This window comes from Triturus cristatus, chromosome 2_2, assembly GCF_964204655.1.
Source record: "Triturus cristatus chromosome 2_2, aTriCri1.1, whole genome shotgun sequence".
Taxonomy (NCBI): Eukaryota; Metazoa; Chordata; class Amphibia; order Caudata; family Salamandridae; genus Triturus; species Triturus cristatus.
In genome coordinates this window covers 139015629-139033581 of record NC_140582.1, presented here as the reverse complement: position 1 = coordinate 139033581, position 17953 = coordinate 139015629, and the positions used below count along the sequence as shown (strand labels likewise).

At 38.3% G+C, this 17953-nt stretch overlaps 1 protein-coding gene across 9 annotated transcripts in view; it reads right to left on the bottom strand.

Moving 5' to 3' along the window:
* ADGRL3 (adhesion G protein-coupled receptor L3) overlaps positions 1–17953 on the bottom strand; it is a 1231414-nt gene that overhangs the window by 15782 nt on the left and 1197679 nt on the right. For 5 of the 9 annotated variants that reach the window (XM_085641132.1, XM_085641126.1, XM_085641127.1 and 2 more), the window contains one exon: positions 6334–6462. The exons of the other annotated variants lie outside the window; for them this stretch is intronic. In XM_085641132.1, coding sequence (XP_085497258.1) covers positions 6334–6462 — 129 coding nt within the window. The remainder of the gene's footprint in view (positions 1–6333; positions 6463–17953) is intronic. 9 annotated transcript variants of the gene reach the window in all.

The window sequence follows — 17953 nt, the reverse complement described above, 5'->3', positions numbered from 1 at the left end:
AAAACTGCACCCATTTCAGTAAGGACTTGAACGCCAACGGTGCAAGACGATGTAGCCTACTGCTTTCTGAAAAATATGTTTCTTTCTTTCTTTACTTGTTTCTTTTTCTCTTTTTTTCGGTCTTCTCGTTACATCTGCCTTTCTATTTTTCCTTTCCTTTCTTTCTCTCCATTCTCGATTTCTTTTTCACATCGTTCCTTCTTGCTCTCCTTTGTCCTCCTTTCTTTCAAGTTTTTATTCTGAACTTTGTTCTTCTTATACTTCTTTCTTTCTCTTTATTCTTTCTCAAATTCTTTCTGCTTCTTTCCTCTCCTTTTTTTATTCCCTGTATGTCTTTTTTGTTGTATCCTTATCAACTTTTACCCTTCTTTTCTTCATTCTTTCTTTGATACTTTTATTTTCCTCTTCTTCTTCCCTTCTTTCCCTTTTGTCTCTTTCGTTCTCTTCTTTCCCTCTTTTTCTTTCCTTTTCTTTTTTGCTTCAATTCTTTCGTTATTCACCTTTTCTTTCTTTTTCCCATTCCTTGTCTACTTCTCTTTTTCCTTTCCTAAATCTATGTGCTTTCTTTCCTTCTTTCTATCCTTCGAAAATGTCTCGAGATCTTACGTTCCATGCTTCGTTCGTGACCTTCCCTATTGCTTTCCTTTCTTCAGGCTTGGCTTCTTTCTCTGCCTCTTCTTCTTTTTTCTCCACCTGCCTTTCTTTCTGTTATGCTAGCTTTTATTACTTTATATACTTTTCTTTTTCTCCTTTCTTCCTCTATTTCATGCCTTTTACCAACTCTTTCGTTGATTTATCTAGTTTCTACCTCCCTTTCCTTCGCATTCTTTATCTCCTTTTTTCTCCTTCCATTCTCTCCTTTTTCACTTTTTCTTCATCTTGCGTTCTCTTTCAGGTCTTTCTTTTTTGCCTTTCTTTAATTCTCTCCTTTCTTGGCCTGTTTCTTCTTTATTTTTCTAATTTCTTTCTCAGCTGTCTTTTTTCTCTTGTTCGCTCAGTATTAACATTCTCTCTCTCTGCTTCTCTTTCCTCCGTTTCTGTTTTTCTTTTCCTTTCACTTTCTGTTTTTATTAGACAGTTGCTCAGGACAGTTTTCCATGATCTAAAGTAGCTCTCACTATGGGAAAAGTCGGAGACCTCAGACTTACATGTTGCTCTATAGGTTTAAACATCTTTCAATATGTCAACCAAAGTATATGAGGCCATGTTAATACATATACAATAACTGGTAGTTCCTATAACCAGGTGTACATTTTTATCACATGCACACATTCTGACAGAAGAACATGCTGTGATAGGAGCTATAGGCTACTTCTTGTTTATAATAATTTCTAACAAGCTCTCTGTACAGTCATCTTGCTTGCTTGACGGCTGCAGAATAAAGGGTTACTCAATTTTGCGATTTGCAGATAAAACCTTGGAAAAGGGAACCCTACAGTACCTAGACACAGATAGAATGTATCAGACACACAGCAAGTTTCAGCCCGGATCATGGTGCTCAGCCTCTTAAATGACAGGAGCCAGCCATGCATCTCACCATTTGCTATGCCCAATACCCTATATCAGATAATAGGCCAGATGGTGCACAATGGTACCTGCTCAAGCCATCTCTCGCTGAATCTCCCATCAAAAAGAGAGGCTGGGGGCAGGATGATGACAGTATAAAATCATAATACCATCCAGCTTCCTTTTGCTGCGTGAATCGAACACACAATATAGTATGTTTGCTCCTTTTCTTAAAATATGTGAACTTTCCTAGCAACTATTTCAAAACAATCTGCTTTCAATGTATTTTAAGAGTGTCCTCAGCAATACTAACATTGTCATTTCCATTCTATCTTTAGAAAAAACATGTATTATTCTTGTCTTCCTTTAACGTATTATACTGTGCTACATGAAGAACGATACTGAGACTGAAATATAGAGTTTGCGGGTGGGATACCCCAAAATAAAGGTAGTGGTAGAATAGAAGATGAAAATAAAACATAAACAATGAAGAAGAAATCAGTAACAGAGGCTTAGGGAAGAAGGAGTAAAAGTGCATTAAATAAGAGTGTATATGTTTGAGCTACAATATGAATTAGGATATTTGCAGGATTGAAGCGACAAAATAATTAAGTTTGCAAGTTAGTTTCAGGAAACATAGATGCATGTATGAAGAGGTTTTTTATGGCATGCTGTATGCAAAGTGCATGGTTACCGCTGTGAGAGAGGAAAGGGTGTTTGCTCTTTTTCTGAATGTTAAACAGATTTCAATACCGGTGATTCAGGTTAGCAAGGAGGAGTAATGTTGCAAAAAGAAAGGATCATATAGAACAAAAGGGACGCCTGTGCCGGGCAGTATAGAAGATTTAAAACTGAGGAACCATAAGGGAAAATTGGAAGTGTATCATGGAGGACATAGGATAATAGTGTAGGAATCCGCATGAGCATTACGAGAAGGCGTGAGCCTATGAATAACATTCTCAAATGCTCAAACACCCAATATTCCTGTTGACAGATCCCTGAGATTTGATTTCTCTGATGCAAATTGGAAAAGCACTTAAGGATTAGTAGGGTGTTCTTGACTAATGGAGGCAGCAATATAACTCTATAAATGTTCAATTAATACCCTGTGGCTTAGCAAGATGTTAGCATATTTACAAGGAATCAAAATGTTAACAGTGGTACTACGTTTTTGATCTTTATCCATATATATTTCTTAAATGCTAATGGACTAATATTAAGTTGATGAAGACGTAACTAAGAGACTATAATAGCATGCGTATAAATATACTCTTTACATCGGAACTACTTTTTGGTACTTTTACATGCTACATTAAAAACAAAAGTTCTAATTTGCTTCACCTGTTCCCGTCATAGACTGAAAACCATTTTTTGTTGTGACATGGAGCATTCTGTTAACCCTTCTTAGAGCTGGGCAGACTTCAGGATGAGGCTAGTTTGGTAGTTCTGTATGGATAGACACAAATCCCTCCTCTCAAATTCTAACTGATGATGTTTTCAGAGGAACTTAAAAGTGGGGCAAGGGAATATCATCTTACCATCACACACAATGGATTTACTTTTACATACTAATGCATTCTTGAACCTACTGTTTTATTTTCGATCACCTCAAAGACTTGCAATCCTCCACCCACTCTTGTTTGCCCTCAAACCCCTCAAAACCCTCTATATTACATATATGGCCACCAGCATTTGCTCACAATCCACATCTTCCAAGTCTGCCATGTTATTAACACCAAAAGAAAAGGATGACTCTAACAATATTTTGTCCATCTGACGTCCTTGCCCTTTCCTACTCTGTCAGCAATTTTGGAACACTATATGACACAAACCTGAACATATCCTCCTTCGTCTCCACCAGGGCTACTGTAACTAGATATCAGCAGTTCTATATCAGTTCCTCCTCCTATTCCTCAGGAACTTTCTCAAAACTACTATGAGCAAACTGTTATGGACTGCTGTAACAGTCTATCTTTAGCACAACGTTTTAAACTCCAAAATACCCCAGTTTGTGGGGGCATAAGAAAATATCTTCCTTTATTTATCAGTCTCTGTAATAGATTGTTATCTAACAGCAGGAACACTACCATAATTAGTCAATTTAGGTTGCAAATTATAACACATGTCCATATTGTGCACTATACGTTTGTTTTCATTAGATTTGAATATTATTACTCCACATAAAAGAATTATAGCTTGAAAAGTTAATAGCAGGGATGTTGGTAGTCAAGGGGTGATGAGTGATATCCAATAGACAACAAGAGTGAAGCTTGAGTTGTCTATGATCTCACTTAGATCCATGCGGTGAAAAACATCCTAACTTCCAACTAGTATGCAGAGGAGTAATGGGAGAGATATATATAACGTGACTTTTCCTTCCTGTCTTAAATATAAAAACATAATAACTACTGCCTGCTACCCTCCCCTACCACCCTTTGAGCGTTCCCACCAGCTACCATCCCAAAGCCGTGCTCTTTGCTCTCAGAGAGCACTGTCCAAGCAGTTTTGAATTAATTAATGACATAGAAACAGTGGGAAACAATGTCTATTTTCCATAGTTGATAAGTCACTGCAGTGACTAGCATAATTTAGAACCTGGCATTCAAGCTAGTGGCACACAGTAAAAGCCACACAAACAATAGTTACTCATTTTGTAAGCCAATTCTTATTCATTCTAGTTAGTTGCAAACCACCTACCACCATGAGAAAGAGGCTGGTTGGCTTTTCGCTGACAGCAATTCCAGTTCCTCACCTGGATCTTCATGCAAGTTCATAGTCTATTCCCTCAAACTTTCTGATTATCTATTTTGGCACTAACCTTTTCGACTTCCACACTTTGCCAATCCTAACTTATTTACATTTCCCAAAACACTCATGTACACAATCTCACTATAAACAATTCTGTCTTCTCAACCAGCTTCAATGTATCACCATTCTTATCAAACTCAGTTCTATACAGCCTTGTGTTTTTTTAAAACAGATTTCTAAACTTACTTCCTCAACTCTCTATGATGTCTGCACTGACAAACCTAAATAAATACTATCCCTTTTCCTCCCTCGTTTTCCCCTCAATTTCTCCACTAACAACTTACTTTATAATCAGTGGTGGCCGGTAAGAAAAATGTGAGTGGGGCCCACACACACACACATGGACACTCATTTATCTAATGCATTAACATGCAGACACGCACTCATACATCCCTTTACAACACTGCCTTACAAATAAACAAGGATTCATACATATATGCATGCACCGAACAGTCAATAAAAACACAACACTTACCTCCTACAGCACTTCAGGGCTTAAAACTGAAGCACCCCGGAATGAGACTCATCGTGAGGGGGGGCCTCAAGGACCTTTGCTGAGCTGAGACAGCTGCACCCACAGGAGCTGTGACATCCTCAACACTGCAAAGTTCCACTCAGGCAGCAAGAAGGCCGCACATTAAGGACCTGTTTAGTTACTGGCTGCCTGGCCTGAAAATTAAAAGTGTCTGTCAGGCTGACCATTGCTAAGCCTGACAGACACACTTTATGTCCAAAAGGTGCACCGGTCGTGGTTCCTCAACCCTTATGGATGAGCCGCTGCTGTTAATATTGTGGAATGAAACATGTGGTTCACATTAATGTATATGCTGTCTTAGTATACTCTCACAAATCACTATTTCCATTACCTTTCACTGTATGATGTCATGTAAAAAAAACAAGCAGTTAATGCACGGAATCGCCATTGTTTACTATGGGCATAAACCATAGAAATGCCATTGTCCTCTATTAAAAAAAATACTAAAAACAAAAAATACCAATAGAACGGAAAGTTCAGGAATGGGAACATGGCATTCTCTTTGCATGAGTTTCTATGCTTGTGTTCTGCAGAGAGACACAAATCAAACACTAACCAGGTAAAATATACCAGTATCTAGCTTTAACTTTAAAAGTAGTCACTGTGCCCACTGAAAACGCACAAAAAGCAGAAGCATTCAAAACCTATAATGCATTTTCGGAGGCATACTTCTCATGAGGTAATCTTAAAACTGAAAGAGGTACATATTATTCAACCTAGTCATGGTGTAGTCAAACTAATTGTAACCAAAATACTCTTATTTGATATTTATTTGTGTTCAAAATCACTTGGACCTTTGACATGGTGTACTTCTTTATCATCTAAAATTGTCTTATTTTAAAGACTGAAAAATGGAATGGGTATGTCAGTAACAGTTTAACTGCCCTGCTCTCCAGATTTTTAAAAACATTAAGATCAAAGATCAATGCCCTGTAGAAGTTTTAAAATTCTTATTCACTTTCCTCTTAGGCTGACTGTGAGAATGTGGACATGTAGATTTCAATGCAGTAAAACCGGATATGTCTTTTTAAACACACCTTCTCATCTTACCAGTTAGAATGATACTAGACACCCAAAAGAATAATTAACAGTGTGAAGACTTCCTGTTTACATCACTTACCTTTATTTAACTGCACGGGTACAAGATTATACTGTTTAAAGTCTTGAACTGTAAACACTTCAACAAACACAAGTATAGTCTCACAACAAAGAAGTAAACAAATACAACACTCACACAGGCACACAAGGATTAACATTAACAACAACATAAAATATATAGATGGATGTTGGGGAGGTCTCTCATAAATTTAGGTAACTAATCATTATGATGAAGAGGGGAAGAATCGCTGGGAAAAAAAAATACTAAAATGAGATGGCAGGGGGAGGCAAAGGAGAGATCCTTCTGCCATGTAAAACAAAAAATGTGCCTATGTTATTGCGAAGAAATGGGACTTAAATTGAAAAAAAGAAGAAGTCCAGCACACCTTGTGTATTGTACATGCTGACAGAAGGGTTGTTATAGACCGCCGATTCCCCGAGCAATGTGTTATAAGGATTGTTAGTGCCATGAGGACGAAGCAGTGCATTGGTTATTAGATGATTAGCCATGGCTCCTGGAGCAGCCCCACAGAAAGACAAAAAACAAACAAAAAAGGTCAATCAGGCAAATGTGCTAAAAGAAAATAAACATCAGAGTGACAATAGTAGAAACAGTCAGATTTAGAAGAGTATCACTAATTAGTCTTGAAAATGAGAGGCCACCAGTGCATGGATGTTTCTCGAGAAAGTGCATCAACAGGTTCATTGGGAGGAAACTAGCCCCAAAAACTGCACCAAGGTCACGCTGGTTTTCTGGACTTCCCAGAAAGCAAAGGAAAAAGGAAACCAAAAAGCATCTTACAGAAGAAAAAAAACAATAGAACAAAAAGAACTGTTTGACAATCCATTTTCGACTCAAGTAGGATAAAGTTACCTTAATGTTGACTCCGGTTCTCCTACTTCTACACCCTACTGGTTAACAACCGCTGGAAGGAGTGTCACATTGTGGAGGGACAAGAAAGTACATATTCACAAGGAAAATGCTTATATATTAAGAAGTGCATATCTAAGTATTAATATCAATCATCGCCAGAAGTTGATGTGACGTGGAACGGAACGAAGGCCCTGCTGCAGCACAGTGCGATAATACATGGGGAATGCACTGAAGTATGAACTCCACTTACCCACATTGAATAATATCAATACCTGAACATTACCTCAAAGGTTAAAAATATAAATGTGCAACGATTGGAAACCGAATCTTACAAAAATTAGTTTATACCATAGCACTTATTTATGTATTTATATATTTATTGTTTATTTAAATTCGCTTATTTTGTTTTTGAATTTTTATAAGCGCTTCACACCACCTGGTGGTAGTCTTTGAGAGCTACAGATCAGCCATCAAGTTCAACAGTTGACGAAATATATCAATACATAACAGCCAATGGCTTTGTATGCTGATAAACGATGGGAAAGCCTTGGAAGAAATATTAAGATAAATCTGATAAATAAACCATGCTGAAAAAAGAGCTGCTTTTAGGCATCAAATCAACAGGCGCTGGTCGAAGCAGGAGACAACTAGAATGGCTGCACTGGTATAGGGTAGCCATTATGTCTGCCTGAATAAACGGGGTTTTAGAGTTTTTCTAAATCTGAGAAATTCAATTTAATATCTAAGGGGCATTGGTGGGAAGTTCCACAGAGAAGGCCCTTAATCCTTCCAGAATTTGGTCTGAGTGTTTTCCAGACTCAGTGAGAAAAATAACTTTTACAACTTGAGTCTCCAGTCTCTCTTTGTTCTTTTAAGGCAACCAAAACACAGAGGCAGTGAATTCTAGCCCACCTGTACCTTGGAACCTCTTTGGAAATCTTTTTTTTAGTAATAACATCCACCAGAAGTATTTGCAGGCGTCATGCTAAGAATCAGAACCTTTTCCCTTTGCAATGTAACAAGACTGTGTGGTGGACAAAACTGAACTTCAGTCCAAATACTTCTCTTACATGGTGAAATATGTTTACTCATCTTTCACCTACATCACCAAACTTTCTCTACTAAGAAATCTTTCATTTTCTAGCAGTATAGTATGTTCTTTCCTTTTTTAAATGGAATTGACTGTATGCAAGGTTGTTTGTCATCTATGGTGGGGTGAAGGTAGGAAAGGTTGTGCTCAAGGCAACCATCAGCATTAATGCATGATGGCTCTTCCTAGCCCTAATCATGAATAAGGCATACCCTATCAACGCTATGATAATGCCAATTGCATTCACCAGACATGCGCTTATAGAAGACCTTGACAGAAGAGCTTCATGGGCCATCGACCTGCATTATCCCAGTACTAAGCCCCTGATGAGATCCTTGATTTGGTCATCAAGACTTCATGGATATATTTGATTAGGCACTTGGCAACTCAGTGATGATTTCCCCCATCCTTCTATTTTGTTGTATAATATTTCACAGCAGCTAGGAAGTGATCCAGAAAAAAGTAGTAAGGTAAATGTAAAGTTATTTTGGTTGTTGTATTTTCCTATTACAGACGAAGGCCCATCAGTCCCTCATACTTGGTCTTGGTTACTCAATGACTGGCTTTAAACAGGAAAGTTGCAAAAGGCCCACAAAGGGAGAGTTGTGGATTTGTGATGTTTGACTTGTCAACAGGTGCTTGCAGGATGTGCACAGCTTTGGTGATGGCTTTGAGGAGCAGTTTACAATCCTGACATGACCTCCAATTGTTGGAAATATGAAAGAACCAGGAAGTAGCCGAATGCATAAACTATTAATAGAAAATGAATAAATGATATATCTATTTTTTGCTTTATTCAAAGATGAAATATTTCTCACTGTCATTGGATAGTCATTTTGTCCAGTTTGTCAAATAGCATTTAAGTATATACAGCATTTTATGAGCTTCATACATCATATGCCTTAAAAGTTTTCTATAGATTTTTAAAAACATTGTAGAAGTTGATTATCTTGCCCAGCATCACACACAGTTGTGCTCATTAGGGGGGCATATCATTTTGTTGTGGTACAGCCAAGCCTCAGTAGTGTAACATGGAATATCTAAGAAAAGTGTATGCCACCAGATTAGGGAGACAGTGTGATGTTGCTATGGCAATTCATACTCAAGGTGGATGAAACAAGATGTCAAAATCTTCCAATCAAAATGTACATTATGGTTCCATGGACAACTTGTGATTATCCGATCTTAAACAACCCAAATTAACTGACAGCAGTCAGCATGCACTTATTCCCTGTTCATAAAAAGAAGTGGTCCAGCCAGTTGAAAGCTTTATTATTGTGAATCTGTTTGGAATCATAAAGCTAGCGGTCACAAAGGTTTCAAATATACTATTTAATTCAACTGCACCACCACAACTTCATTCACAAAGAAATAGAAATGACCTTCATGCCACACAATACTTTTTTGACGTGTTTTTAAGAGAGCACCTTTACGCACTCTCTGTTCTATCCGTTTTTACTATTCTAAAAGCTATTGATTAAAATCGAAAGTCAAGCTGGATCCAAGCTTCAAAGGCTCCAATTTGCCTTACACCTTAAGTAAGTGTCTTCTCCCTTGATCACTAATATGAAATAAGGTGGCTGCATCTTAACACATTTGCTTTGAGTAGTTTCCATTGGAAGTAATGATCTTGAACTACGGGTCTGAGACTTAGCTATTCACTGCTCCGACATAAAGCAGTAAAAACCAACAACAAATAATTAACTGCCTTTATGCTGCAACAAGGACATGGCGTGACTCAGATCTTTTCCCAGCACCTCCAGATCCTATCCGGAGACCTGTGGCAAGTGGGCATGAGAACCACATACTAACTGGATTACCAGAAGGTGGTGGTAGAATAGTTGATGACAAACTGCTGTCTGCTCCTCCTTTCTTTGCCTACAGTGGGTCTTTGCTGTGGGGCCACAGACTTATGTCTCACCTGTCTACTGCCTGATAGTGCAGACCCCCTGCAAAAAAAAGGCATTGTATCCAGAACTGGCAGGAAATTTGCCAAAGCCACTTCCGGCACTATACCAGCTCTATTATAACTATAGAGTGAGACAGAATGTTGAGGAAAAGATATTTTGTTATATCTGTGAGAAGGAGAAGATATAGAGGTAGGCGAGGATGGGTGATCTGGTGCCAGATATGTTTCTTTTATTATACCCTAATAAGTGAGAGAGCTTGGGGTAGGAGCAAGAGGGCGAGAAAGGAAATGTTATGTGCGCGTTTACCATGAATCCTCTTTCTCCACACATTTGTACAATGGATTGGCTAGAAAGAATGGCTATTCACAACATAAAATTTGTATATTGGGTAGATGTGAATAACAGGAAAATATCTCCCTGGATAGTCTAAGTAATATCAGAGACCAATCAGTTTGTTTTTCTCATCTATGTCACCTAGAACCCTTCTTGGACAACCACACTGTCAGTGACACTAACCCATCCATCATTCTTTATTTTCAGTATGTAGACCGGTTCACTAGAGCCCTGAATTGTAAGCATAGCTCCCACCATTTAAGGTGTGTTCTTGGTTTTGAAAGATGTCAACTTCAGTGATTACTTTGAAAAACATGGTATTTACACAGTCAAAATCCCCAAATTTGCCTGCATTGAATTTACAGAGGAGCAAATTAAGGGGACGCCAGTACTTGAGAAGATACCTGACATATATCTTGACAATCAAAAAGCTATGCAGATTGATTTAATTCAGTGACCAAATTCTGTCTAAAGCTTAAACGATTATGAGGCACTTTCCTATGAGTAACAGATAAAGTACATACAAAATTACTGCTTACGTTTAAAGTTTGCTGATCTGAAGTTTGGTGAACTGCATGCCAATCAAAATGGGTGAACTAAGAACAAACAGTTGATGTTAAGGATGAACAAACAAAGTACTCTTGCAGCCAGGTACACACTCACAAACACAAAGTGTAATTAAAAGCAGATAAAAGAAGGTGATCTACTCCAAAGCAAATATTATCAGGACCTTAATTACAAAGGCAATCTATTGACCTGTGCATTTAATTCCTTCTGTGCATTCTCAGGATGTCTGTCGTTTAGCTGAAATCTTACCATAGTGTGATAGACACAACCAGGGTTAGTGGAGTTTCATAGTGCAAAGCCCATTTTCTGTGGTAGAAAAAGCATCAAGGCACAAAGAATAAATGGCCGCCAGAATATTCAAGAAGCAATGATCGATGTGCACCCACCAGGCCAAGTAGCAAAATCGGTTAAGACAAATGGACAGTGAAATAAGTTGATTGTCAACAAAATCTTAGTCAAAAAGTTCTTCTATGTCAGTGTCAAGTAAAAGTGAAGATGGTTGTGCCATGTCGATATTTGCCTCATGTTGGACTGGCCACATGTAAAGAAAAATGTAAGTCAAAGAAAAGTCGACATGCTAAAATACCAGCGTCATTCAAACATCGTCCGAAGAATACACTAAAAGTAAATGGTTGTTTGATACCTTTTATTATCAACAGTGGTGCTTCGATAAACATTATGCCAGAGAAGAAATATAATGAATTGTCTCCATTATCGTGACTGACCCCATTGAAAACCGAAGTGTATACGTGGGCTGCATTAACGCCCTTACAAAGTAAATATTAATTTGCAACGATGATGAAACACAAGAAAACGAAGGTGCAAGCACCCATCCAAGTGCTTCTGGGTACAGCGTCAAGTGCCTGTCTCCTGAATTTCCGCACAACTGCTCATATGGAATTGATTTAGTAAACTACAACATGAATGCTCACCATGAAATAGTAAGTCAATTCCCTTAATTCAAATGTAATCTGGACAAGACGATGCGTGCCAACTTCTAAATTCAGCTAATTACAGTAGCTCCGTATATCCTCCATTGATGAACCACCTGCTCCAGGAACAGTGAGTGGTGAGCCAGCAAAAAGTTCTTCTTTTTGCGAGGGATTGATGAGAATAAAAAGAGGTCGGTTAAAAGGTTCCCTCAGAACCATAAGGGGGCGGAAACATCGGAAATATCAGAATGGGGACAAGAAGCCAGAACAGGATCAGGAACTAGGAAATTATTTGGAACTAACAAGGGAACTAGAGGTCATAAATTTGTCGGATAGAGATTTAAATGCACATGAATTAGCAGTCTTGAAGAAAGGTTTATCGTCCGACTAATGCTTGTGATTATACGAGTCTGGAAATTGATTTGTTCAAATTCTCTAGAAATCTGAAATTGAAAAGTTTTTTTGCAACTATGGACAAATCTATGTACAAGAAACTACACAATAAAAGTTCTGAGATGACTATTTCTGATTTACAGAATGTTCATTTATTAATGTCATTAACGGAAGGAGAAGGGTTTGAAATTGAAGATGTAGCAGCTATGTTGGATGTCACTACTGATTATTCCTGCACTAGTGGGCTCAAGACAAGATCTAAGTTTACACCCCAAGGAATTCAGTTTGCAGCCATAGACATATTTGTTAAGAAAACGATGAAGAAATTCCATCCTTTAGAAGATAGGGGACTGAAGAAATTGAACATTAAGGACGATTTGACTTATCAGGAAAGGACAGCATTGCATGATTTGAGTAATGACAACACGATTTTTATTTGCGAAGCCGGCAAGGGGGGTAACATCGTGGTTAAGAACAGAACCAAGTATATCCAAGAAATTCACAGGCAATTGAGTGATTCTAGTTGCTATGTCAAAATATTGGGCAATCCTATTAAGGATATGACTAGACGCATCTCAGAGAGGTTGGACTTTTGGAAGGAGGAGGGATTAATTGATGAGGCGGAATACAAATATTTAAATGTAATTCATCCGACCTCCCCTTTTATGTACACACTACCTAAAATACACAAATCCAAATCAGATCCACCGGGTAGACCTATAGTGTCTAGCATGGGAAGTGCTACGGAACATTTATCTGAATTTGTGGATGGCTTCTTAAAACCTTTAGTGGTGAATGTACCCTCCTATGTCGGCGACACTATGGACGTGTTGAATAAATTACAGAATTTTAAATGGGAGGAAGGTATGACATTGGTGACTCTAGATGTAGTTGGACAGAGGTGAACAGGCACTCAATCACTTTTTAAGCAGCTATAGTGCCAGTTTACGAGTTCACTCCAGAATGCTGTTAGAAATGAGTGCTTTAATTTTGAATAATAATAATTTTTTATTCGTGGATGAATGGTACCATCAGGTGAGAGGTACGGCGATGGGCTCCAGGTTTGCTCCCTCTTACGCCAACCTTTTCATGGGTTGGTTTGAGAGGGAGCATGCCTGGAGTAGGGGGGCAGCAAGATGGACGGACTTTGTCCTATTCTGGGCCCGTTTTATTGATGACATTTTAATGATTTGGAGGGGTTCTCAGACTGAGCTACGTGAATATTTTTGTTATCTTAATCAGAATGATTTCAATGTTAGATTCACCATTAACTTCAGCACTAAGAAAATAGAATTCCTTGATGTTGAATTATGTGTCAAGGAAAATATGATCATCAGTAAATTGTTTAGGAAACGCACAGCTACCAATTCGATATTACGTGCAGATAGTTTCCACCCTTCAGCAGTGATTACAGGAATCCCTTATGGGGAAATGATTCGAGTACGCAGGAACTGCAGTCTAGATTGTGACTTCAAAACAGAACTAGACAGTCTCCAGAATAGATTATACAAGAGGGGTTACAAGACTGTCACCCTGGCAAAAGCTAAGGAAAGGGCATTAAAAACCAAGAGAGAGTCCACTTTGGTACAAAAGATTAAAACAGCATCCAAAAGACCTGTCACTTTCGTCACGACTTATTGTATACAAAAGGACAGGATCATCAAAGCACTGGGAAAAAACTGGAATCTATTGAGGGTGTACCTGGCTTGTTGGATGTCATAGGGGACAGACCTGCGGTAACTTTTAAAAGATGCCCTACGATCAAGGAAAAGGTGTGCAGAAACTATGTTCGACCTATTGACTCAGATATTTCCAACTGGTTATCACAGCCTCCGAAAGGATTCTATGTTTGTGGATCCTGTAAGGTGTGCGCATTAGGTATTAATAAGAATTTAAGTACAACATTACTAAACGCTATTGTATTAATGAATTCATCAATTGTAACAGTATGGGAGTCATTTATGCAATTATTTGTGTGTGTAAAAGAGTGTATATTGGTAGCACAAAAAGAAGTTTGAAAACTAGAATTCAGGAACACAGACGTGCAGTAATCAATCAAGATACTAGATCACCACTATATTTACACATGGAGGCACAACATAGCACGCTTAAAGAGTTTAGGTTTCACGGTATACAGAAGGTGATCCCCAATATCAGAGGGGGTGATTGGGAACTAAGGATCAGACAGTCAGATGCCAGATGGATCAGTAAGTGCAGAACTGTCACACTCTGCCTTAACACTGACTCAGAACTACATTACTTTCTGACATAAAAGTTCACGGACCACAGGCACACTTCCATTGAGTAATCAGTAGGATAACTGAGTGGTGGCTTATGAGAAAGTTGGGTGCAACCTCTTGGTGTGATGTTTACACTTGGTAGTCGGAGATATTGTCTGAGGAGAGTCAATGATAACTATATAATCTAAGAACTAGGGGCATGTCTGTAAATTAGGACTGTAGATTATCGTTTTCTGAGACTATTGTTAGGTGTGGGTAAGATAAGATGATCACTTGTTGTGAGGTAACTGGGACTGGAGATATTGTAGTTACATAGGATGTCATAGTGATATCAGCAGGAGGGGTATTTTTCTCCCGCCAGTTAGTACTGCCGATTACCGTTGTTTTGAGATATCTGTCTGGTGTGGTTAAGATAATGATGATCACTGGGTGCGAGGTAATTAGGACTGGTGATTCAGTAAACATAGAGGATATCACAATGGTAGTAGCAGGAGGGACATTTTTCTCCTGGCCTTCAGAGATGTTTGAACATATTTGTTTCTAATCTTTAACCAATATCGACAGATGTTCAAAATTATTATTGGAAGGATTGTTCGCTATGTCCGTATTGATAAGCAGTTTCTTAAGGTGGTGATTGTTCAGAACCAATGTGGCAACTGACGTTTGTAGATATTCAATTTAAATATGCTTTTCGTGAGTACTGTTATTATGTCGAGATTGATTAGAAATAGAGAAGTAAACGATAGTTTTAGACACCATACTCGAATATGCTGATTGGTATTATTTTCAATTGGAAGGCTCTTTGAAATCTCCATCTTATGATGTTCTGCTCAAAGAAATGTGGGGTTTTTTTATGACCAGAGGTTAATTTTGCTTGATTGGGGGTGTTTCTAACATAGATTATCTCGTATTTGGAAGATACGTTTACTATTGCGTTGTATACATTGATGCGGTTAATCTACTGCGCTCAATAGGAATGACAGTGGTATGGAACATGTTTGCAGATTGGTCGATTGACATCACACCGCCTTGTTGATTGGCAGGTATTCACCATGAATCATTTCCGGCGGGACAGAATCCGTTTTCAGCTAATAGGGTAGTTATATAGATTATGTATCGTTATCTTCCCTTTTAACGAGTGAGTAGCATTACTTTAAATGTGAACTATTAATTACTATGTGAACTTTGATGAATCTATTTATGTGGAATGATTTGGTTATTTTAAATACGATCAGAGCCAACCGGCGGACCAGCCATGGAACGCCGTGTTCCGATCGAGCAAACAGGAAATAGGATAGCAGCTAGATGGAATGGACATGCGCAGTACAAGCGCAACTATATTTTTTTGGTAGTGGACGGGAGAGGAAACATGCAGGCCCTTAATTAAGGCATTGCAGTGATTGGAAGATTAGGAATTATGCGATTGAGCACGATTGTGATTGGTCTAAAGGGTATTTAAAAGGGAGTTTGGCGGGAATTCCGACGCATCTCGGATTTATCGTACTGGAAGCGAGGAACCAGGTGACATTCTATTTCTGAATGGTAAGAGGGAGAGTTGTTTTCAGATTGTATGGATACAGGCTACAAAAATATGTGGTGGTGGTTTTGATAAAAATATTTTTTTTGTTTATTTCTGTTTTTTCGTTTCTGTAGATATTTAAAACTCTGATAAAGACAGAAGCACCATTTAAGTCATAACGCTTTGATCTGCCCATAAGAAGCTCGCATAGGATTGGAACAGCAGCAATATTGTATCAGCCCTTAAATTTGAATTATAATATTTGAATAGGTGAGCTTATGGGGATTGAGGTGGATATACTTGATGACCACTGGTAATCAGTAAAGTTGATTCACACGATTTTGAGTCTGTCTAATGAATTGAGGACATGTTATAGTTACAGCTGTTTGTTTTTTTAACAGAAATTTATCGCTTTTGAGATCGATCATTGGCAACAGTATTACGGATACAAGGTCAGATATCGACCCACAGATTGTATTTAGTTGAAGGTGAGATTACAGTAGCTTTACTTTTGTTGGGTTCTGTTTTTGTACATAGGGTCCTGTTTGTAGTATGCAGTTTGAACAGGAAGAACGAAGTTTAAAGATGTAATTTGGAGTTTTATCATGCCAACTGTTAAATGAGATTCAACCCTCTGTTCTATACACAGGTTCATGAGTTCTGTTCCCCCATGTGCTAGTCTTGGTGAATTGTCCAGGCTGATGAGTAGGATGCGTAGACTGTTCAATAGGCAGAGCAATGAAAATTTGAAAAATGTCTTTTTTTTGTTTGTTTGAGTGTATACCATCCACTTTTGTTAATGTTGATTTATTGAAATTGTATTTGCAATTTTGATATGCATGCTGGGATTTTGATGATATATTTTTTACTTTACAGCCCTGATGATTTCCCAGATGGGGACGAAACGCGTCGGCTGTTTATTGTATTAATCATTTGTCGAGTTGGCTGACTTTGATGAAATAACCGAATAAAAGACAAAGAACTACTCATTATTCTACTGGAAGATTCTTTTGGACTTTGTACATGATTTCAGGAAATACTAATTATTTTTTCTAATACTTACACGCTTCTTCTGTATCAGTGTCAATTCCCTTAAATGTTTCATGGTTTGAGAAAACTTAAGACTATGAAAGTAAAGCTCCATATTAATAGGGATGTCTGTCCTGGGGTCTATTATGTAAAGGGCGTGCTTTCCCTGTTTGTGCCCGTGCACCTTAAAACAGGTGCGCCGGGCGCAATGGGGAAAGTGCACCCTATTACACAGAATGTGCTGCCCCAAGGGCAGCCACGAATCGCAGCACATTCAGGCAAAAAACAAAGCAGCTTTGAAGCAGCCGCTCTGAGTTTCACTCAAACGGCGGAAACCCGCCTGCACTTTTGCTCAAAGACATAGACAAATTGCTTTTCATTTACACAATGATGATTAAAAAGACTTGAATCGTTACGTAAGCATGATATAATTGAGTGGTCTACTGGTCCCACACAATTGGATTCTTCCATGGTGGTAGTGCCCAAAAAGGACAGTGAAAGAATTGTACTTGTGTTGATATATGTTAGGCAATCAAGGTAATTGAACGAGAGCGACATACAGGTCAACACATTCCTGAATTAATAAGACAATTAAATTGCGCAAACATCTTCTCTTGCCTTGATTTGAATAAAGATTATCATCAGTTGGAACTTGATGAAAGTTGCAGGTACTTTGCAACCTTTTCTACACATATTGGTTTGTTTCAATACAAAAGACTACGTTTTGGTGTACCATCGGCCGTAGAACTTTTTCAAGACATCATTCGATATATTATACAGCCTGCCATGAATCAATTCAATTGTAGCAACGATATATTGGTTTTCATTGAGAGAGTAGATGGCATCTTTGTGACATGGGGAGTTCAAGCTGTGTTGAAATCTGATAATGGCCTGCCACTTAACAGTACAGAGTTTAAAGATTTCTCAGAGCATCTGAATATAGAGGCTCAGAAGAGCACACCTCTGTGGCCACAAGCCAACTGACTTGTTGAGCTCTTTAGGAGTACGCTAAAGAAAGCAGTGTAGTGTGCTACTCTTGGAAAACTCGATTTAAAAACTGTGTTAAATTCCACCTTAAGAGCTTATCATTCAACCTCACTCGACTACAGTCCTGTGACA